Genomic DNA, 24,661 nt, shown 5'->3' with positions numbered 1-24,661 from the left:
TGCTAAGCTAAGCTAATAATCAGCTAGCTTAATCGCAACACACATGACAGTGCACGGCTCTGGGCTCCAGAGTTACTTTCTTACTTACTATTTTAAGTGTTATCTTTGCTTGTCAGTTTCCATACGCATTGACAATTTCTAAAAACATTATACAAATGATTGTAAACAGAAACAAAGGTGTAGATATTTTTTTTTTTAAGTGAAACCTGTTTTTTTTTGTTAGCATGATCTTGGACATACAGTTAGTAATATGTCGCTCTTCTTGGGCTATAGTAAAGTATTAAATTTCCCCATCATTTGTTAGCGACGTCCTGATTAAGGTTTTTGTTGCTCCTGATCTGATTGGTCATTTAATATTTAGCATCTGCCAACACCCTATGCCATTTTCCTTGATTATATACAGTTTAAATATTGTATATTAGCTGTAGTACCTATTACTGTTAAATAACGTAGTAATCTCAGGAGGTGGGCACTACGGTATTGGCAAGCAGAGAGCATTATGGGAGGTTAACTAGGAAAGGAGCATCAACTGACAAGGCTTACTGAGGCTTACACAGAACAGTGAATTTATTTTAGCTGGGATAAAGTAAGACAGTGATTCTGTGTCTCGATAGAACATCTAAGGACCTTTAGCGCTGTGTTTTTTCGTGTTTCTGCCTGGGAACAGATATAAACAAGAAAAACACTCAAAGCGCACAGTACTCCACCACGGCTGTTCATTTCTCTATACGGCCTTGTTACAAATGCAGCATTTTTTTTGGTAGCTATTGATGATCAGAAATCACGGCAACATAGAATGAGGCCATTTAATATAGATGCACCCACAAACACAATGACCTTGCGCTGAGCACAGGTGTGTGTTATTCATGTGCACGTTATGTATGGATACTGAATCGCGTGACCTAAATATGCAGCGGGCGGCAGGAATTGATGGGACTCGTAAACGTCCCCACAATTTAATCAATTGTTCCTTGTATCATTTCTGATAAGTCCACCGCTGTGGATTTATAATCCAGCTGGTAGTGTTCACTTGTTGTCATAGTTACAGTAATGTCATGCCGCTATCTCGCAATGGAAAATCCTTCACTAATCCGTGCATCCAGACTATACACAGTATCACTGCCAAAATCTAATCAGGTGGTCCTTGTGCCATTTCTGATCTTCCCTAAAAATTTCATCCAAATCCGTTATCCGTTTCTGAGTAATGTTCTCCACGGACAGACAGACAGATTAACAGACAAACGTACGCCGATCGTCACATAACTCTGCCAAGTTCCTTGGCGGAGAAACAAAGAATCCGGCATAGGTTTGTGCCAGTACTAATCTCTTCAAAATTAAGTCTAGATCCCAATCTTTGGATCAGGATTGGGACATTTGTGATTGATCACTGCTTCAGTTTGCTGCCTTCTGCCTCTGAATTGCTGACCACACATCTGTCAAAGCATACAGCCGACTTTAAATCCAGAATATCTTGGCTTCAACTGCAAAAGCTCTGTTCATGACCGTGCTGTGGCCAGACTCTCTTCAAATGCAACGCATAATGTTGGCTGTACTGACAATTTACTTGTGATGTGGTAAAACCAAAGTGTAGAGGCGGAGAGTGTTACTCAGGCTGTTTTCTGATGCTACTTTTTACAGATATTCCCCAAACGCCTCACATGCACTGCTATATTCTACTTGCCAGAGAAGCCTCTAGTCCCCACGTGTGACTGAAGCACATGCAACTCAGTCAGGTGTGTATTAAAAATTAGTTTGAAAAGAGAAAAGTAGTGCACCGCCCAGAGACACACAGACAGTTCTGCAAAGTGCCAGGTGCACCGGTGCAGCCAAAGAAAATGCTTAGTCACACCTCACAGATTTTTGGTCACATATGGGTCCAAAACGCCTGCCCTGGAGTGGTGTTAATCTTATCATTTAACAAGCAAGCAAGAAAGAAAAGAAGCATTCTCTAAATGTTGAACAATTCCTCATCAATAGGGATTGATTAGCTATTTATATTAATTAAAAAACATGGACTATTTCCTTTATTTCTCTTCAAGTGTCAGAAAACAACTAATGATGTCACAGTTTCTTAGAACGTAAATTCATGTCTTGTTGCTCAACAAACACTTAACTCAAAGGTATTGATTTACTATAACAAAGGACAGCAGAGGCCGGCGCATATTCACATTTGATAGGTCGGACAGGTGAATTTTTGCAAGACACAGTGCAGCCAACGAGCATGAAACACTTACATGGCGCAGTCGTCGGTCCATGGCGTCCAGGTGTGGCTGGATGAGGATGGGACTGAGGCGGTCCCTCACCAGGGACTCTGCCATGAGCATGGACAGCTTGTATTCCTCCTTAGCCAGCAGCTGCAGACGCAAGTGGGTCGACTTCCTTACCCTGCAGAAAGAGAGCAGCCGGGGGAAAGAGTAAGTGTGGCTTCATGCATTATAGTTGTGCATTTACTCGGCAAAACTGACATTTTATTGACAACAAATCACGGAAAATATTTTTTACAGGGCGGGATTATATAATTACAATTAAAGCCTATAGTAACCTTATAAAAATCTGTTGTTATTGTGTATTTTTCTCTTTCAGGATCAATAAAGCCATCATACCCTTCTTATAAACCACCACAGAGAAGACTTTACCTGCAGCACTGGGTCAGAGGCACCAGAATAGACATCTCATCATGGGAGTGCTTTCCAAAGCTGGGGAGGAAAATAAAAGCATGTTAATGTGGTACCGCATTTTTCTTAGTTGTTCAGGATTTTTGGACATTAATTCCACAACACCTGCACATGATTTGTTTTTCTTATATGTTGTTATTTGTATGGATGCACTAATACCATTTAACCACTTAATACAAATTATCATCACAGCTTTAAAGCAGCAAACTTTAACTGTCAACTAGCTCAATGATCTCTACATTTCAGTGTCTTGAATTACAGTGTGCTGCTTTACCCTCTGCCATTGTCCAGATGGATGATGAAGGTTTCGTTTCCGAACTTTTCGAACGTTTCATAATGGTGACGATCCATGTTTCCTGTGTGGGAATACAGTGGATGATTTAGTCAAGCAGGGAACAGAAGCAAAAAAAACAGAAAACATTTAAAGAGTACATATCTGAAACTTCAAACTGGCTGATAGGTTTGAATAGCATGTTCTCTTTTAAAAATACAAAAACACCATTTATCAAAATCATAAACTGTGAAAACGGTAAAAAAAAAAAACACCACATTGTCCACTTTCCATTGATCCTTGAACTACTTATCTGTGACGAGGAGTTCCTCCAAACTTTTCCAAATCTAAACATAAATATGTGTATTTCATGAAAATCCCTTTATTCTACTTGTCTCATTAAAAGATTGCTGAAAAGTAAATATTGGCACTTGACCGATCGTGGGAATAAATAAAAATTCTGTGCTCCCCGGCACAACAGAGAAGCTGTTATTGACTCTAAATTCTGTGAATTTTCAGTTGAATGGGTCTAAACTGCAGGCACCGATTACACCGAGCAGATAGAAGACAAATATGAAAACAAATGTCTTTAGTATGTAGAGCCATGACGTTTCCCACTGTTGGTAAAAATTGTGGGAATTGCAAAAATGTCGTACATGTTGGTTCCATTTGTTAAGTTTTTTTTTGGAGGAATTTAAATTCATTTCCAGTTTTACGATTTATGGCATTATAACTCTGTAATACTGCACTAAAGACATGTTTGAGTTCTTGTACCTCTAGTACCTACAAATATAGTTGTGCTGCTCCCATGGAAATGTAGGACTTTATATTGCAGTGAGTAAAAATGTGACAGGAGCAAATAAATGCTCAGAAACTGGTTGCCATTCAAAGGGTTAACATGTGAGTAGTCCACCTTCTTATTATACTTTATACACACAACCCTACAGACCACAGATCAAAGTTTTGCCCAGTATCTTAACCTGATCAAACCTTAGGGATAATGAACGTTGAATTTAACCTGAGAACACACTTCCCTCTAAAATAGATCTTTGTTATATAATGCAACTCTTCACTTGTGAATTTAATTTTGTTCATCTTTGCAGTCCTGTGTTAGCCTAGCCGCGCTAGACAACCCACAGCAACGAATTTAATTCTCTGCCAGGGTGGGTCTAGTTACCCTCCATAAGGCTCGAGGCTGGATTCTCCTAAAACTGGCCGGATGAATCACCATGAAGTGTAGAGTCAGAAGGCGGGCGTAACTAAGTGACGACAGAGGCGCGACGATTCTGACAGAAACAACCAGCGCACAATAAACAGTTATCTTTTGACTCGGCTTTGGCCACAGCCCTTAAAGATTTGAAGCTAAAATTCAACTTGAAAGATAAACAAAGGACGGCACTGAAGTGTTTCATTGAGAAGAAAGACGTATTTGGACTTATGCCGATGGGATATGGCAAATCTTTAATATACCAGTTGGCTCCGCTGGTTGGGAAGCTAATGGGACTTAGCCACAATCCGCCGGCGCTCTAGGAACTACGTCAGCCTATTCGTTGCGGTGATTGGTTGTATACCTACCCAATTGCTGCAGAGTGATTTGAAAGACAACCTTTTAGGCCGCCTCCCTCCCTGTCGAGCGGCCCTAGACCCTTGTGCCTTCAGAACATGGGTCTAGCGCGGCTAGGCTAGTCCTGTGTGACACTCTGAGACTTTGATAGAGCTATCACGAATAAAAGTGTTCAACTTTCTTTGTTACTTTACACTTTCTGCTTCACATTTACGGAGGAGTTGTGACGCATCACATGACTACAAAACCACTGTAGTTCCTAATGGTGCTGGTGCCTGCTAGTGACACAGCACTGAGGTCAGGAAGTGGCAGGTTCAGGTTTGAGTTAGGACACATTAAACGATCCCCCTCATTGCTCGTTCTGTGCCAGACATCCTGACTCACCCATGAGGAAGTCAAAGATGGTCATGTCCATGATGTCCAGCAGCCGTGTTCCACTGTCATAAGGTGGAGTCTGTTTGACCTCCTCGCAGTAGTCAGGGTCCACCTCCCATCTGAAGAGATGAAAATTTGCATTATTTTTGGCTCACTTAATTTTTTTCCCTTTCTAATGTGTCTTTTCCATGAGATGATTTTGGGAAACTAAGCTGCAAGTGTGTCTGTATATTTCCTAATTATATCATAATGGCAAGGAATGTCTCTCTTGCTTTGTTTCCTGGTCTGAAAAAAAAATTCAAACATTCTGCAAAAAAATTCCCCAAATTTCTGAAAATTTGCAAAACCTTCAGGAAGAAAATTCCAATAATTTCAGAAAAGTTTCATTTAAAAGTTTTATTTCAAAAAATACCCCAAATGTGGCAAGAAAATAAGTAAAATCTTTTTTAAAAAATCCTCAAAATATCTACAGTGATTACACATATATCAGTAAAACTTCTAGTATTTCCTTTAAGAACATTCACATAAAAATCTCATAAAAATAGTTTTTTTGGTGAATGTTCTTAAGAAACATTTTTAACATTTCTTTTTTTCCACCAAAAAATGTTCAAAGATTTCACTGTAAAAATGCATGTTTTTTCCACATTTTCAAACTTTAAAACAGGTCAATTTTGACCCGCAGGACGACACGAGGGTTAAAAGACCAGTACAGTCAGCTGTGACACATGCATACAGAGCATCTTACCAACCACAGATCTCTTGCTCAGCTCTCATGAATTACTGCCACGGGTAACTGACAGCGAGTGTAATAAATACTCTGTGATAGCAGATGGACCTGGAGGACTCTACTGCCTCTGTGCAGCGCTGTCTGAGTGCAGGATCGATGTCTTACTCTGCCTTCTTGCGTTTGTGGTAGGAGCGTCTCCACGGGTTCCTCCAGGTCTTCCGCTTGGCGAGTGCCAGGTCTGGGAGGAAGGCAGCCAGCGATCCTTCAATCTGGTCCGGTTTACCACACAGAGCGTGCTCAGTGGAGCAGTAGTACGAACACTCTCCGTAGAAACACACGTTGTTGGCTGCGAGTGTGAAAAAGATGTTGTTGCTGCTTCTCTGTTAAACCCACATTCAGATGCGTTCTATTATGCCACTCAGCGTTTAAAAAGTGACTCCTTTTGCCCTTTTGTCATTCACTCCACACATATTTAAAGTCCGCTTTTCGCATGATTAAAATTACCTGGGGACATCCACTGACCTGTATTAATTGCTGAGACTGTCAGTAATTTTAATCCTGTGAGAATTTTCCATGTGTATAATATGTAAAGTAAAGTTGCATTGCTAATTAACTGTCATGCTTTGGCACAAGGTAAAGTCCCCTGATAATACTAATCCAATGCAAATGAGTATCTCTGTCATTCAGGCCACAAGACTGGCTTTGCTCTACATTTTGAAAGTGTTAATTTTTGCTGGGCTTTTACTTTTGCAATGTTGCAGGCATTGTTGAGGACTTGGCCGTGAAACAGCTGATCCACATGTGTCAAGTGCATTTATCACTTTTCTTGCCACAGCAAAAAATCTAAATCAGGGCATCTCTCTTCTAGATGAGTTTCTGAAAACCAATAAGTCGGCCTGTTTTCACTGTGTACCCGGTGAAATGAAGAAGGTCCTCCAGAGCTTTTTGTCTCGTGTAACATCTCGGATCTCCTTTGTCATGTTGACCAGCCTGCCGGCCACAGGAGGGACGCGACGGAAGTCCAGGATCCTGCAGGAGAGAGACAAAAGCAGAGGGGTCATGTTCGGGCCTTCAGAATTCAGCAGAGGGTTTCATGCTTTGAGGTCCAGCTCCCCATACTGTATGAGGTGAAACTGTATGTGTTCTAAAAGCAGTGTGAAGTTAGTTGTTTCTCTCTGGCCTGCTGATTTGGACAACTGCAGGAGGAAGAGCTGCTACGAAACATAGCTCATGGAGGCCATTAAGGTGCTTTAACTCAATTGGCGCAATTTGCGTCAATAATCGAGCCTCCTCAGGAGAATAATTTAGTAAAATCCAAACAGACAGACGTGATACACATATTTATAGATTCAGTTTGACTTACAATTTCCCAGAAGGGCACCATCTCCATCATAATTTAAAAATAAATCAGCTTAGACAAACAAATACCGGCAAAAAGTGTCAGACTTTGAAAACCTCTGAAGCAGGGGATGAATGTAGATAAACTGTAGGATCTGGAGTGGATTACAGAATCATAAATATGTAAGTATCTGTTTCTGAATCAGAGCTCAACCAATTATTGGAACCAATATTCAGCCTTTTTATGGTAATTGATGCTGTTTTTTCTTAAAAGCTGATTTAAAAAATAGTGCTGCTTTGGCTCTGATCTGCAGTCGCCTCTCTCTACCTGTGGTCAACCTGATTGGTTACAGGAGCAAGAAACACAAAACCAGCACTGAAGGAATAAATGCAGAAAAGTTATTTTAATTAAACATAAATTAACAAAGTTATTTCAGCCAAGTTTTTGTGCTGGAGTTTGTGTTATTTTGAATTTTGACACCAAGATTTTCATTGTTTCCAGATATTGATTATTAATAATTGGGACCAATCCTGAAAAACCCTATTTGTCAATCCCTAAACCTAAGGTTTTAGACAAATTGAAGTTTAGACCATTACTATGGTACAAGATGAACAATGGAGAGATAACCAAAGTTGCCATAATTGATCTCAAATATTAAACTTCATGATCAAATTTCAACATTAAAGTCTTGAGGATTCATCCTCTGTGAATGACGAACGTACAAAGAATATTGACAACCCATCCATTCATTCATCAGCTATACCTGTTCTGTCATATAGAGGGCTGTGAGAGTTGGAGCTTATCACAGCTGACCATGAGCGGGTGTGTTTTTCAGAGTTTTGACGCCAAGATTTTCATCTTAACTGTAAATGTATAGCATCTAAAAATTGGTCATTGATCTCCATTAATAATAATTGGTATCTGCCATGAAAAGTCCATATTGGTTGACCCCTATTCATTTTTTTGTAATATAATCATGTTAATACAAAGCAGAATTACAGGAACTAAAATATAAACATAATGCCACAAAGCACTAACTCCGAAAAATGTTGTTTTGTTTCACAGATTTGAGAAAGCATCTTGGAATTCCAACTTAAGAGCTGTGTATCTACTGAACAACCATGTGCAGAGAGCAGCGACAGGTAGCATCTGTTTGTGCTGTAGAGAGGCTTTTTTCACACCAGATGGGTGCTGAACCCACCATCCTTCACTTAGGGGAATCAGAGCTTTATCCGTTGGGCCAGTGGTGCAGATGACTGTACTCTCCTGGTGAAGCCATAAGTGATTTAATGTCGCTGCCAAAAGGGGGCACTGTGACATAAGTTAGGAGCTGACAGCTGCACCACATGGTGGTAAACCTCCCTGTGGTTTTTATGTGGCTGTGATTCTACATCCCATTTTTAACTTCCACACAGCTTTCTGCTTTAATATATGTGGGTATAAAGAGTTACACCAGTACATTCTTGGCACTTAAGTATCCATTCTGTTTTATGCGGCTGTTATGATTTTGTGTCTTTGCATGATATGACTGATGTTAGTGTCCATATGTATGAATGGAAGATGGAGAGAAAGATTTAATGTGGTTGTCTTTCCACTGAAAGATCTTCTTGTGTGCGTGCCAAATGCTAGTTATAAGCATGTGCAGCTCATGCTATCAATACCACCCAACTATAAGATCAGCATGGCCTCTTTAAAAATTGATTCCCATGACAAGACCTAAGAGCCGAGGCCTGGGGGCAGAGAGGCAGAGTGAGAGTAAAGATGGAGGTGGAGGGATGAGACAAGAGAGATGCTGTGGAGAGACGTGGGGAGGACCAGGTGGAGAAAGAGCCCATCGAACAAATGATGCCATCAAGTAAGCGTGTTGGCGGGCGCAGTGATACAGACACATACAGTCATGTCTCTTTACTGCTCGCTGTCAAACAGACAGACGGACGCAGGATGAAGCACCGTGCAGCTCTGTTTGGCCTGCTGGGCCTGGGCCTGCTGCCATGCTAAAGGGAACAGCAAGGACCAGCTTCCTTCATCACTCTCATGCTCTTCCTTCCATCCAATCTCCACTGTGGCCATTTTAAACTTTGATTCAGGGAGGGGTTGAAAAACATACTAAAAGCCCAGCAAAAGTGGGAATTCCACATATTCCCACTTGAAAAATGTATAAGCCGCCACTGGGTCTCATCAATTTGGAGCTATACAGTTAAATATTTTAAGGTCATGTCCGAGTCTGTATGTCTTCATATCTGCTGACTACTTAAGTGCACTTCCCAGTTAAATCCAATCACATAATTAATGATGCTTCAAGAAGCGTAGCCTATATAGGAGGAGACAGCGTCTGTGTGTGCACACGGCTGCTTTAAAAGAGCCTGTGTGTGTCTGTGGGCCCCCTGGGAGGCAGTGTAGCCTCAGCCTCTGCACCAGCAGCAGCAGCAGCAGCAGCAGCAGCTCTGTGGACAGGCTCTAATTTAGAACAGACAAAATAAGGAAAAAAAATAAAGCGCTGCTTTTGGCAAACCCTGCCTGGCTTATATTTAGAATGGGCACAGGGCCTTTCATGCCTTTGGTTTCCTCCTCTTCCCCTTAACCCACACATATGCTGGAGTGTGTTTTCATGTGTGTGTGTGTGTGTGTGTGTGTGTGTGTGTGTGTGTGTGTGTGTGTGTGTGTGTGTGTGTACAGAGGAGGACCAGATGTGTAGCAGACTGGTGAGGAGCGCCGCTGCTAATGCAATTGCTGATGAACTGTGTCATTGTGCCTGAAGCCAAAGCAGGATTCAACATGACTACCCTTAGTGGCCCCATTGTGTGTGCCTGTGTGTGTGTGACCTCGGTGTCATCTTGTGTCAGTACAGACAAACACCAGCGTAACAACATACAGCCACAGTGACGTCGGCTCGACTTTAAAGGCAGCGAGAACTCACGGCTTGATCAGAGAGCCTCGTGAGGATTTCTCTTTTCATTAGAGTCTCTCCGGCAGGCAGGCCGGCCATAAAGTGTTAGGCCTTGTAAAGGCAGTGAAGTCAGAGAGCGTGGTGGTTAGCTAAGCAAGGAGGCTGCAGTCATTGTTCAGTCAGATGCTAGCTGCGGGAGGGCGGCATTCATTCTCTATGACTCATGGCCTCTTGGAGCTCAGCCTCCACTGTACGGACCGGGCTCACACCACTCGCTGGCTCTGAAAAAAGATGAGCTCCGGAGCAGCGATAAGGAGAACACAAAGAAAGATCTAGAGTACACGAAAGGATGCGCAGAAAAGAAAAAAAAAAAAAACTAAGCCTGCAGCCATGCCTGCATACAGACACACATATACTAGAAGTGTATTGCCGTACATGGCGGGACCTGATCTTAATCCTGAACTAACACTGATGTCAACCTTAATCTGAAGTCTGGGATATTTTCTAACCTTAAAGAATTGGCAAAACTGCACCACTTTTATCTCTTTATCCTTTGCTATTCTGCTAAATGTGGCCAGATTATGCTAATTGAGCAATTATGTAAGAGAATTCCTGCATTAATTAACGGGTCCTCACATAAAATATTGAAAATGTGAAGACAAACACATATCTTTAAGCGCTATTTTGAGACAGTGGGATCCATGTGTGGTGTTCTCTTTCAGATCGGCGCTCCTCCCAGGTGGTTAATGAGCTGACACGAGGACTGGCAAATTAGCAATCAGGGAGGAACAAAAACCTGCAGGACGTTGGCCCTCAAGGATGGAAAAAAAGAACTACTTGGAAGCTTTGAGCGGATTCAAGAACAACGTTTTTTTTTCTCTCCCCCTTATTGAGAGTGTTTTTAGCAACGGGGCTGTTTCTGGGTGTTTTGGTGCTCAAGGCCAAACACCCACTGCTGCCCCTGAAAGGACTGATCTTTTAATAGCTAATTCTTTGAATGTTTTTTAAGTTAAACTCGGAGTTCTTCTGGCTTGTTACAAGTCGTTTCCTGGTTTTAAACGTCTTCCACACATGATAGTGCTGAACATAAAAAGCCTGGTTCTTCATAAAAAGTGCATCTATTTCTGTCATCGCTTTGAGAATCTCTCTTATGGTTGTCGTGGGTACATTTTTATGACTAAATCCTTATTTTAGTCCATTTCATTCATAGTTTTATGATTATTTATTTCACCACTCAATACTAATTTCAGGGCGGTGAGGTGGTTAGTGGACTTTCTACGTGGAGGTTGTACGTTCTCCATGTGTCTGTGTGGGTTTCATCTGGGTGCTCCGTCTCCCTTCCACAGTCCAAACACAAGTATGACGGATTAATTGGTGATTCTGAATTGGCTGCAAGTGTGAGCTACATGGCTGGCAATGAAAGCTGCTCAACATCAGCTCAGTTGACATGGTTGGAAAACTTTAGTTTCTTTCCTGATACAGCTTTAAATGCCACATTACTGGAGCAATTTAGGTTTTTGACAACTAAAAGGGTCTAAAAATGGGGAAAAAAGCCCCCTCATCTTGGATTTCAATGATCATTTTTAGGTGGAAACTGGTTCATATTCCATCTGAAGACCTGTTTCAACTAGCTAAAATGCTATTATAGCATCAATGTATCCCAAAATACAAATTAGTTTCATCATTGTGGTCATTCCTTCAGTTGTCGGCATAAAGAGAGATAATATTTATTAGTGTAAAGGTATTTCTCAAAAGTAATATTGCACAGATAGGTAAAATGTGCACAAAGATGTCATTTCAACACGTTTTATATAAAATATCAAAACTATGGTGCTATATAGGCTGCCAAAAATGTCCAAGTCATCATAATAGCAGCACTTATATCCACCAATATACATAGAATGCACATGTGAAACTACTCAGTATTGACTATTACAAAGGCAGAGGATGCCTGCTCCCGTTCCAGTGTCAGCAGAATAATCCTGTCATGTGTTTTCTTATCTGCAGCTGCTGGTTAGTTCAGTAAGTTAGAACACAGGTTAGCAATGATACACTTGTGGGTTTGATCCTTTCCTGGAGAATTGACTTTCTCGCTGCTACTACTTGCTAGATGCAATTGCAGGTGAAATATGGTCTAAATGTGAAAAACAAACTACATTTTTCAACCTTTTCTGAATGTGTTTTCATGTTCCATAATAGCTGCAACGAGCATAACATCCCTGAATCATTGTGGGTAATGAAGGCACAAGGTATTGACAAGGAAGAAGAATATAAAGAAGAAAAAATACAATATCTCTGATTTTGCAGCATTGATTTTGTTTCTTTTTCCAGTCTGTCCATTGTGAGCCGAACAATGACAAAGCAGCGCATTTTTAAAAACCAGCAGCATCACAGTAAACGTGTGTGCTTCACGTGGAGAAAGTTGCTGAAATAGGCATCTATTTTTGAAACTAAAAGCAGCATTGCAAGCATCGCTCGCAGACACTTGTCATATTTTTACCCTACAAATAGCAATAAATAGTAATAAATAAAGTTGCTGCTTGCTGTTTCTGCTCTGTGACTGTGGAGTTGTTTTAAATGTATTTCTGGGCACTCGTACTCTCTTAAAGCTCCTGTTCAGTTCAGTCATTATTAAGATCTCATACGGGCAGTTTTGGTTGCAGCAGATAGATAGAGATGTAAGAAACCACAACATCAACACAATGCAGACTACAAGTGTGGGTGAGGCCTCGGCCCTGTGGAGCAAGTTATGGAAAAGTCGACAGTAGTTCTGTCATCTGCTTTATAGGGGAAAGTGTGGTTTTCAATCGGCCAAAAAAACTCCCAGATTACAATGCGACAAGCTAATGTTCCAAACACAATATACTGCACACACACACACACACACACACACACACACACACACACACACACACACACACACACACACACACACACACACACACACACACACACACACACACACACACACATAAAAGTAGTGGAATTTAATTAAGTACATTTACTCAAGTATTGCACTTAACTTTGTATTGCCATGTTATGCCACTTTATAAATCTACTCCACTCCATCTCACAGGGATATGTTGTTCTTTCTGCTTCACTGCATTCATCTGACAGCTGTAGTTACTATTAAAATGAAGACTTTACACAACAGGCCCTTAAAAAATACAACACATCGTTAAAGATTGAACCAGTGGTTTCTGTTTTTTTTCTCCTCATTCTGACATTTTACAAAAAGCACCGTACAGTCAGAGTCACATTTCAGACATCTGAGTTGTTAACAGTTCCATCAAATAGTGATTTCTTTCCCCTCTAAACTTCTCACGTGGTGTCATTTCAAATGATCCAGTATGTCATCCAAAATCAAAGATTAGAGGAAAGGTTTAAAAATCGAAACAGAGTCTTTTCGTAATATTTCCTTAATGATGTTTGGAGTCTTCAGATTTATCTGTTGTCCCAGTTTATTAAACTGGATATAAAGTTGCTCAAACCTGCAGCAGCTACAACAGTAACATGCTGCTGACACATTGATACTACAATTAATAATCTAATGATGCCATATATAACAAGAATAGCACTCAGAGATTGCTTGTATCATTCCCAGCTGATGAAATCTTGAAAAAATTTGTGGCAGAAATCACAGCACCCTAGAATGTGGACATTTAACATAGATGTACCCACAAACACAATGACCTTGCACTGAGCACAGGCGTGTGTTATGCATGTGTATGTTATGTACAGATACTGAATTCCGTGACCTAAATATGTATCGGGCAGCGTGACTTGATGGGACTCAGAAACACATTCAGCAATTCAATCAATTGTTCCTTGTATCATTTCCGACAGTAAGTCCTGAAAAGTCTGCAACGGTAGATTTGTAGTAGGATCCCATTCATGTGATCGTCAGCAGGAAGCTGACGTAGCGTTCATTCGTTGTCACAGTTACAGCGACGCTATCTTGCAATGATACAGAAATCTTTAACAAATCTGTGGCTCCAGACTATAACCTGCCTCACTGCCAAACTCTAATCTGTTGGTCCCTGTATCATTTATGACCCTCCCTGAAAATTTTATCGAAATCCGTAAGTCCATTTTTGAGTAATATTGCTAACACACAGACAGACAGACAGACAAACGCACGGTAGTCATTACATGACTGTCGTTCCTCGGCGGAGTAATAATGTATCAATCACAGGGACAAAATCTGTACTATTACTTTCATACTTTAACTACGGGTTAGGGTTAAGGTTAGGGTTAGGTTAGGGTTAGGGTTAGAGTTACCTAGCCTAACCCTAACCCTAACCATTTCTTGTAATCGATGTGGTGTTTTTACTAAGGAACTCACCACACTTTCCACTACTGACACCTGAACATTGCAACATGCTAGTTTCTACCTACTTGTCCAGATGAAAGGCTGCAATCTCGGCGTTGTGTCTTTCAAAGTCAGAGAAGTAGAAGAAGTCTGGAGGGGTTTCCTGCTCCCGGGTCTGCCTGCAAGAACACCAGAAAAAAACAGTTCAGTTAGCCGATAGATCAGGTCTAACCTTCATGTAGAGCCATTCGGCAACATGCAACCTGTTTGACACTTGGTGCAGATGGTTGAGCATTAATGTGGAAGCAATTTTAATAACATGACTCACACATCTGGATACATAATTAGCAAAACAACAGACATAATGAAATGGAAAATTACATATCACAGCGTTGGATCGGTGAACTTCACATGTCCACAGATGTCTCACTCCACAACAGTGGCGGCCCACTCAGTGATAAAACACTCTGGCTTTACACCTGTGTACCTAATACCGCGAACAGCATTTGTGAGCAATAACCAACACACAATAAACGAGTGTCCTTGCCTCACAAAAAGGGCCCTCGTCTGAGTTACTGTGGGTGTTTTGTGGGGCAGCCGGGAGAAAGGGACAATCCAAGGTCAAAGACTTCCTCCTGAAGCATCCTCTCCTGTTCTCTGGTCTGTACCTATTTCTGTCCGGCTCTGATCCTTCCCCAAAAAACTGCTTTCCACACACATTCTGCCTTAAAGCTCTTACTGGAGGGAAAAGAGGCTCTTAAAGGCTTAAATCCCAGAGCTGATGGAACATGGGCCAGGATGGAGCAGGACAGACAGGATGGCCAGGGGTAAAAAGGCGAAGTCAAAGGAAGTGGAGGTGAAAAGACTCCTTTGGAAGGTGCTGGGGTATAGAAAATATGCTAATATCTTTGAAGAACACAAAGGGGGCAGCACAGTCCATCATCAACTCAGTCTTTTCTACGGAAGAGCTGCATATTTTAGCTATTTCTCCTTTTATACACACACTGCCTTCTCTTTGCTTTTTTCTTTATTGACAACAGTAAATACTTTCCAGGAAGGCAGCTGAGTGTAATGATTTGGACTGCAGCCTCTACCATTTCTACTTCGGCTAGTTGAGGCAGGATGAGAAGAATGGAAACTATCTTGGCAACTTCTCTCTTTCTCCCCTTCTCTCTCTCTCTATTCCCTCTGGATGCCTCTCTCTGTTTATTTCGCTCAAAATCCTCTATCTCACCTCCTCTGCTTCACTGCTCTCCCTCACGCCGAATTGTTTTCTCGTTTTTTTTTCTTCTTCTGCATCCGCGGCTTAATTCTTTATATCTGTCTGAATCTCCCTCTTTTTCTCCCTCCGTTCCATCCATCACTCCCTTCCTCAGCTGGCTGGCTGATTGTAACTCCGCAGCTGCGTGGCTGACATATGCACCAGTCATTAACTAACCCAACACGGAGCCCAGAAACACACTCATCCACTAAAAATTCCCCAATTTCCTCCTCTCTTTGTCACTTTTTCTCTAATCTTTCTCCATCTCCCGGCGAACATTTGACAGGCAGCCACATGCAGATGGGTGGCCAAGTTCGACCAAAGTAAAAGTTTGATGATAAATTCTGTATTTAAAACAGCTTTTGGGGCATTGTTTTGGGCTCGTCACACAATGTTTAGCTCTTCATCCTCTATGTTCAGGACCAGAATTGACTGTGAGGAGTATATAATGGTGATCAAATCCGCCTATTTCCATTTCTCACTCTCAATTTCCACCTCCTGTCCGGTCACCAAGGCTCTGCCAGTAAAGGCCGAGCGCTGTCTGTTGATTGTATCTCTGTCTTCTTCTGGATGGCCTCGCTTCAGGGACACGGCTCGCGCTCCACATCAAGGAAAAATGATACTGACTTTGAAAACAGGGAGCAGTGTCTATTTACACCAGCGCTGCTCGGCCTCGCAGCAGGACAATATCATTCACAACGACGCATAAGGGGACTACGACTGTTCTATCAACGGGGACAGTTGTGCACAGTCAGTTGCTTAATTTATTTCCTGCCAAACGAGAGGAAAATTAGCCTTGGATGAATAAATCAGTGATATCTTTTGGAGACTATAATAAACGGCATTGGGGATAAACATTTGGAAGTGAAGTAAGAGGCAGAAGGATTAAAGCTGCAATTCTACTCATTTGGTGGAACAATGTGGAAGACAAGAAACAAAATGTTTTATTGTTTCATCAGTGTGTTTTTGTTTTTGGCAGTGGCAGAGGCTGGATCATGGCAATTTAGAAAGAAATAATTGGCGGATATTAGTGGGAAATATGCTCGTTTTTTTTTTTGTTTTTTTTTTACCAAGAACTGGAGGATAAGATTGAAACCACTCTAATGTCTGCATTAGCAGCCAGTTAGCTTGGCATAAAGAAGGAAACCTAGACAAAAACATCTGCCAACCAATGCTTGCAAAGCTTGTCAGCAAAAATATTTAGTTAGAAAACTGAGAAATGGAAAGCTTTGTAAATTTACAACAAAAAACCTGCAACAGTAGTTCACCGGCAGCTAAAACATCTTCTCAACATTGGCTTCTTCCCATTAAAAGGTTTGTTTTATCTTTATACAAGTCAAGGCTCAAAGGACTGTGGGTACTATAGCTGTAAATTTGTAAATTCTGATACTGGTCAATGTAAAATATATACAAAAGTTGACCAGACTTGATTAGGCCCCAGATTTACTAGAATACAGGGTCATTTTAGGTGAAATGACCAGATATTCCTTGGGGGTGTTGCCGCACCATTTTCAAATTAGTCCTAAATTTGCATGCCATTAGATAGTCACAAAATCACTTTCTATGCAAAATTGTAGGCCTGTAGCTCAAATAGTTTCTGAGTTGTGGGGGTCTGAAATTTTCAGAATTTGGGCTATAAAAAGCCTTGCCAGCATTTTTTGCATCTTTAAGTGGTTATTTCTCAGCCTCTAGACATACCAGAAAGCTGTAAGTTGGTACACAAGGGCTCTGCATGTAGCTAGTGCCCCACAAACATCCTCAGGTGTTTCCCTACATTCTGCAGGCCATGGGGGCTTGCTAAAAATGCTAAAAATTAAGAGATACCTACTCACGAGTGGAGTTTGGGACCTTAAGAGTACTAGAAACACTGCACAAAAGTGTTCTAACACCCCTGGGTTCCATTCTACACAAACTTGTGTGATAACTTAGCAAACTGGAGCTTTCTAGGTACCTCAGTTTGGAAAATATGAGCTCCCAAAGTTGGATGAGATTTTTAATTGGCTATTTTTGGTGGCAAAAATCTCAGTGTGGGACAGGTACCAGAGACCCCAAATTTTTCTACAAGACTGTTCCATCTGTCTTCTATCACTGTACAAAAAAGCAGCAGGGTTATATTTGTAGTTACTGAGATATTCTTACTCAAAATGGCATGGGTAATGTCAAAATCGTTTTTTGCTTTTCAGTACTTTAAATTGGGATACAAGTATTAATAGTCATTCCAATGGTAGTATTATGTATGTTTTGTTCTTTTTGAAATGTTAGTTGTTAAAGGTGACTACCTTCAAAAGTGTAATGGTATAACTTAGGTATACCTAAGTTATAACTTAGGTATAGGTTCTTTTGCTTGTAACGTGACATTGTACAATTAAATTTAATATGTTTAATCCCACTGCACTGATACTGTAAAATTCAACTAATTGTTGTTATTTTTAAATTAATCAACCATGAACTACTACAGAGCTCCCTGAATTCAAGTTAGTACATGTAATTTGTATGTGTATGTTATAATTACATATATGCATTGCAAATGGGTGTCAACATGTCATGATATCTACAGGTATGGCTCTAAACTAGACCTTGTGACACAAAAAGGGCATTACACTTTTTGAAGGTAGTCACCTTTAACAACTAACATTTCAAAAAGAACAAAACATACGTAATACTACCATTGGAATGACTACTAATACTTGTATCCCAATTTAAAGTACTGAAAAGCAAAAAAGCGTAATGCCCTTTTTGTGTCACAAGGTCTAGTTTAGAGCCATACCTGTAGATATCATATCAGCTAATATATACGCTGATCAGCCACAACATTAAAACTACTGAAAGATGAAGTAATAAATGTTGATCATCTGGTTGATCACCTTTGATGATTTGGATACAGTGCAATATTCTCCTGGGAGACATTGCATTCTGGCATTCATGTGGATGTTTGATATAAACCACACACAAATGGTGAGGATATGCCTCAATGCTAGAGGCTTCTCCCAGCAGGACACCGGGACCCGCTTCAATGAAAAAACTGCTCAGAAATGGCTCAAGGAACACAACAAAGAGCTACACGGCCAATCTAAATATGGTTATTGGTTTATAAAAACCCATATTGGTCAACTACTAATTTTAAGTTCTGAAATACTGACAGGTATGGATATAAACGCATATAATGACAAAATGACAAAATATACATAAAAACAGAGAAAGCAAATTTCCAGCACTGTCTGCGATGATCTTATACGGTTAACAAATAATCCGTCGGAGTTCACCAGAGAAAAAATAGCACAGACAAAATGTCTGATAGAGGAGCTCCAGCTTGCCAGTATTTCATGACCGTGCTGACCGTACAGGAGCGTAGTCATGGAGATTTGTTGGAGGATAAGAATGAGCAAACATTCTAGTGCAATGATTCATGGTCACTCAGCCTTAAAGAAACCCACAAGAATACTTCACATAGCCCCACTACATTGCTCTGTCTGTGTAGGGGAAGATACCGCAATAAGCTGCTTTATTCATGAGCTGCTATATGCACCGACTCAGTGATAGGTGCACACGCTTTGTGCCGCTGCTCCTCTATGTGAATGACAGTACGAGTGAACAGCATGTGAACAGAGGCATGTGTTTGCGTTTGAGACAAATTTCTCTGCTTGTGGCCTCAGCTTGAAATGTGGCTGCACTGATGCTCTCCTCTGCTCGCCGAATGCCAGCCAGGAAACAGGAAGGCTGGATAATTACCATGATCCACAACCAATTCAAATGTCAATAAAGTTATTTAAAGCACGGCATTACGGCCCCCACAGACCGAGAGAGGACAAGTAAAAAGAGTGAAGAGGGCAAGAAAGGAGAAGAGAAAAAGCGTGACAGGAAAAAAAAGGCACTGAAGTTAAATTGGTAGATTAATGGAGATAGTGCAAAGGACAGACAGCAGTCAGTGTCTCTGTGTTCTTTGAACTAACAGATATGCAGCTGCTCTACATTATGTAACATTAGGTTTGAACCTTCTAACAGCAGCACCTGTGTTCTGGAAAATCTGAGCGTGTTCTGATCAAGCAAACCATTAGGGGCACGTTGTTACGAGGAAGCTGTACCGAACGGTGGAGGAGACATACATAAATGCATGACCACATAATAAAGTCTATAAATGTTTGAGTACACAGTATTCACTAAGCTCCGAGAAAACAGGGAGGAGGGCAGAGATGCTGGTTTCTCAAGAGCTACTGGTCCCTTTCACTTTGAACCGCCTGGTTGAGCTTAACCTTTAAAATATTTACTAATCCACAGCGGATTTATGCGGAATGAAAAGTAGATATCTCTCGCCAGGCTGCCAGATGAAGCCAAAATTTATTTTTCTCCTCAGCCAGGAAAAAGATTTTTAATAGATAGGACTTGGTGGAGTGACTGTAGCTGCCTGTCTACATCGACTTTAGGTCCTTTATCATTAGCAGCAGGTGAGACGGGCTGAGCCGAGCGTGCCCAGTGTGACCCTGGCCCCGCTGTAAACACATAGTTTACACTGGGTGGCCAGACAGTTTCTTGGCTCCGCTCTGCACTCCGAGGGGCCCCGGCAGCCTCCGGGGCAGCGGAGGTCCATCAGCAAACACACAGCGGTGTGAAAATATAAAGGTGAAAGAGAGCGAAAGTCTACCTGTGCATACAAGCTGACCTCTGCAACACCCACAGGAGAGACGGGGGGAAAGGCGGGGTAAAAGGAAGAGGCATTTCCTTTTGCCCTGTTACTGACATCAAGCTGGAAAAAGCTGCAGAATAACAACACACTCCTCAGATTAACTTGGGAAAGTCGGGGGACTCTCCTGCTTAAAATGATGAGTCAAAACTGAAATACACACTCATTCACAGACAAAGTTAAGCATTAGATCTCAAGTCCTGCAAAATATTAACCCTCTAAACCCCAAGCAGGATTTATTTGCTTCTGTCCCATTTCTACTCAATGTGGTTTCATTTTTCACTACAATATAAAGTCGTGCACCTTCATGGAAACAGCACAACCCTGGCAAGAAGTAGAGCGAACTCAGAAATGACAGTTAATTATTTATTTTACAAATAAAAAAATCTGGAATCAACTTATACAAAATTTCCCAAGTGCCAACAGGTGTTACCAGCAGTGGAAAAAATGCAGGCCATACAGACTACAGATATTTCCCTGCTTGCATTTTTAATTTGTCTCCATGCTTGTCTGCTCTGTGTAAACACAGCATCCAGTTCAGTCCAGTTCAGCCAAAAAGTCCCTGAAGCCCTACGGAGTTCTTGTTTGCACCAAGAAGCGCTGAATTTTTTTGTGTTTTACAGATTTTGGTTTGAGCAAACGCTTTAGTTTTTGCAAATTTAGGATGTGTACAATAAAGTGATTCTGATGAAATATCGCAATTTCAAGCTTAGATTTGATCCATTTCCCCAACAGAATAGTATGTCACGCTAGTTCAAGGACTGTCAGGAAATTTTAGGGAGTTATTACAGTTACTTGCTCTTATAAATGGCATCATTTTGGCAACTTTTAAAAATATTGCTTTGAAAACGTTGCTTGTGGGGGTTCAGATGCTTAACGCAAACCTCTGTAGATTCAGCATGAGTCTGAACGGTCACAACCAGGGGTGCAGCGGATCACAAAGCTCACCGCTCAGATTGTGTCGCAGCTTTGAGAAACAGATCAGATCATGTTTCAGATCAAGAAAGATTCGCAGAAAGAAAGTGTGGGAGACAAATACTGCCACGGCCGTCACTGTCAGCTGCTTTTATCACGCTGTGTTTCTGTGAACACACAACTGCTTGGTGGAGAGAAGCATAGCGTCCTTCATAGAAACAGCAACACTGACTCACCATGTGCTTTGATATTACCTATGTTTCCCATAATGCAACCCGGAAGCATCTTTTCATAGATTACCTCTGCATAGAGCTGCAGAACAAATTCACTCTATTTATAACAAGTGAAGTGAATTTCATCTCTTAGTCATTGGAGCGTTCCTTTAACTCCCCCTGCTAAGAGAAATTGCCACTATTAACATGCAAAAAAGTTACAAAAGCATAGCTGCTTGTCCACTTTTTGTTCATTTTATTTTCAAATATTTCATTCCAAATACGTACAAAATGTTCTTTCTCTGTAAATGCACCCTCAGTTGTGCGCTTCTGGGTGCTCACACCCCAAATCCACGTTTTAAGGCATCAGCATATCATCCCAGTGGCTCAAAATCATTCATTATGGAGAAGAATTCCAAAGATGTGACAGTCCAAATTATGCACAAAGCCTTTCACTGTGAATTCCTTCCTCAAAACTCATTATGCATGCTTCATGTTATTCTTTTTTTTTTTTTTTTTTCACTTTTCATGTTTTCTTGTTTCGGCTGCTCACTCCGGAACAATCCCGGCGACTGAGCTGAATTATGGAAACAAAACATCACGAAAATGTTGTTTCACTTGACTTTACAATAAGAGTGAATATCTCCACCGTGTCACGATGAATTTGGATGAAGCAGAGAGAGGATATTTTATGGAGTTTCAAAGTCAAACGGCCAATCGATCACCATAAGCCTATAGCTATGGTCGTAGGCCAAGCCATGGAGGGGAAGCAGAGCGGAGGAGTAAAAAAGATATGCTGTAAAATATAAAAGGACAAGGGCATCTTCCAGCCCCAGCGGGTTCCCACCAAAGGGCTGACTCCACACACTTGTCACACATCATTCATCAAACCCACGGGCATGGCAAAGTGAGTGCACAAAACTTACACATCTATACACAAACACAGAAGCATGTCGCGCACACACACACACACACAGAAAAAGGGAGTTTTTCTAAACCTCAAGAGGGAGGTGTTGAGTTACAAGGTAGCAGGTAGGCTTTAAATGCATATGGGTAAGATAGCAAATCCCATTTATGGGTCAGAAAAAAAAAAAAAAAAAAGGAAAAACGGTTCCATAGGGAGAGTGGAGATGAGAGGAGGCGGTACATTGTTTTATCTCAAGCATAACGCGTGTGAAAGCTGACCTTTGGAGCAATGACATTTGATAAATTGAGGAAAAAAATCCTTTTACCAGCATATGAGACAGGCATACCTGCATGTTTGCATCTGACGATATGTGTTACTGTTTACTGGCCTTTTGCCGCTCTAACCCTCCGCTGTAATCTCACGTCTGCGATGAGGACTCGGTGCACAAATGCGAAGCGGTGACAGGTTATTTTGTATGACTAAGTGCTCTGTGGGTGGCACGCGGAGATGACATTTTCTGTATGTGATGAGAGCATATGCAAGAAAGAAAGAAAGAAAGAAAGAAAGAAAGAAAGAAAACATATCTATGCCCCCTTTCTTTAAAGAAACAGGGAGAGATGGAAAGAAAGAATATAATAAGTCCAAAATGAAGGAATGAAAGAAATAATTAAACAAATAAAGTACAGATGAAAGTGGGAGGAAACGTAGAAAGACACAACGAAAGACAGAAAGAAAGAAAGAAAGAAAGAAAGAAAGAAAGAAAGAAAGAAAGAAAGAAAGAAAGAAACAAAGAAAGAAAGAAACAAAGAAACAAAGAAACAAAGAAAGAAAGCATATCTATGCCCCCTTTCTTTAAAGAAACAGGGAGAGATGGAAAGTAAGAATATTAGTACAAAATTAAGGTATGAACAAAATAATTAAACAAATAAAGTTCAGATGAAAGAAAGAAAGAAAGAAAGAAAGAAAGAAAGAAAGAAAGAAAGAAAGAATGGGCACAACTTCTTCACCTGGGCAGCATTACAACACTATTAACTAATTGTTTTTAAATTCATTTATAAGCTTTATTTATTACAACTATGTGATTCCTCAGTGAAAGGCTCTCATATATCCTCTACCAGCCAAGCAGAGTTTAGGAGTTGAATGCAGTTTTGTTCCCCACACACCAAACTTCCCACAGAAAATCCTACAGAATACTTTTAAAGACCTGACAGCAGTCAGTAAAAAAAAAAGACACAAATTGATTTCAGGCCAAAAATATCAGCCTTCAAAAACCCCATAAAGTCAGACCTTATAGCGCGTACAGGCATAATGAGTCGGACAGTAAAAAAAATTCACCCAAGGATTTTTTAACTAGCACACCACAAACACCCAAGGGCTCTCTAAATAACCTTCACACCGTGATCCAGGTGTGCGCGCGGCACCGCTTGTGTGTGTGTCGCAGTTTTCTAAGTGTGATGGCTGTCATAGCTCCCCAGGCACTGCAGTGCTCTTCATCCTCCTCCTTCTCCTCGACTCCCTTCAGATCGCAGGCCTGACACACAGAGAGACAGCTGTTTCCTTCTAGCAAAGCTCACTCTACCTCCCTCTCTCTCTCTGTTCGACACATTAGCAGACACACAATTAACTAGATGAGTGCACACACACACACATTTCAGATAGACACATTAGAACCTGACGGATGCTGGATGCTAGAGATACAAATTCTAATATCGATATATATAATCTGATAGTATGTATATATACAGACATATATATATATATATATATATATGCTGCTACACTGAGCCCACCTCCTGCCTGATACTGTGAAGATCCCACTCGTGGCAATATGACTTATTGGGCCATAGACATTGGAAATTTGAAGATGTTCTCTGTCTTGCTTGGACGTTAGCAGGGGATCCTTTGGGTCCTATTGGGTACACTGTGGGTCGCCGCCAGTAGAAAGGCCAAACTGTTCACCTCTGAATTTGGAGGCCGGTAAATGATAAATGGTCTGCACTTACATAGAGCATTTCTACCTTAGTTTTACAATATGTTTCTCATTCACCCATATTCACATACCAATGGCAACAGAGAGGATTGAACCGTCAACCTTGCTATTGGCGGAAAACCTGCTCTATGTCCTGAACCACAGCCACCAACAGTCAGTTAACCAGTTTGAGCTCTTAGCCGTTGCAAAAAGCCGGTGTCATGGCAGCAACAGCACTGAATTTCCAGCAAGGATTTCACAAAACTAGTTGCAGCTTATCACAAATTCACCGCTTGACTCCGCATTGTACCCTGCTACATGTGCTGCAGGCAGTACTGACAGCACTCTAAACAACACTGTTGATGCTCTGCTGCACGGACAAATTATGTGATGACACCTATTCTTTGCCAACCCCGGCATCACCACAACATACACACCAGCACTGATATGTCTTGTAAAGGCCAATAAAAAGGAATAAATTTGGCTAAATGATGTATCGGTGGAGCTCTAAGGCACAGGATAGACAAGCAGAATGAAACAAACAGAGAGCCACAAATAAGCATACAGAG

General features: G+C 41.1%; 1 protein-coding gene across 1 annotated transcript in view; it reads right to left on the bottom strand.

The window, feature by feature from the left end:
- The window catches only part of fam20cb (FAM20C golgi associated secretory pathway kinase b), a 68,824-nt gene that overhangs the window by 2,080 nt on the left and 42,083 nt on the right, over window positions 1–24,661 (bottom strand). The window contains exons 4-10 of the mRNA XM_022204906.2: window positions 14,237–14,329; window positions 6,526–6,641; window positions 5,778–5,958; window positions 4,895–5,004; window positions 2,950–3,031; window positions 2,637–2,696; window positions 2,235–2,385 (exon numbers count right to left, since the gene is read on the bottom strand). Of these exons, the coding sequence (XP_022060598.1) occupies window positions 2,235–2,385; window positions 2,637–2,696; window positions 2,950–3,031; window positions 4,895–5,004; window positions 5,778–5,958; window positions 6,526–6,641; window positions 14,237–14,329 (793 nt within the window). The remainder of the gene's footprint in view (window positions 1–2,234; window positions 2,386–2,636; window positions 2,697–2,949; window positions 3,032–4,894; window positions 5,005–5,777; window positions 5,959–6,525; window positions 6,642–14,236; window positions 14,330–24,661) is intronic.

The sequence above is a fragment of the Acanthochromis polyacanthus genome, chromosome 19 (genome assembly GCF_021347895.1).
Source record: "Acanthochromis polyacanthus isolate Apoly-LR-REF ecotype Palm Island chromosome 19, KAUST_Apoly_ChrSc, whole genome shotgun sequence".
Lineage (NCBI taxonomy): Eukaryota > Metazoa > Chordata > Actinopteri > Pomacentridae > Acanthochromis > Acanthochromis polyacanthus.
This window is presented reverse-complemented; position numbering and strand designations above follow the sequence as displayed.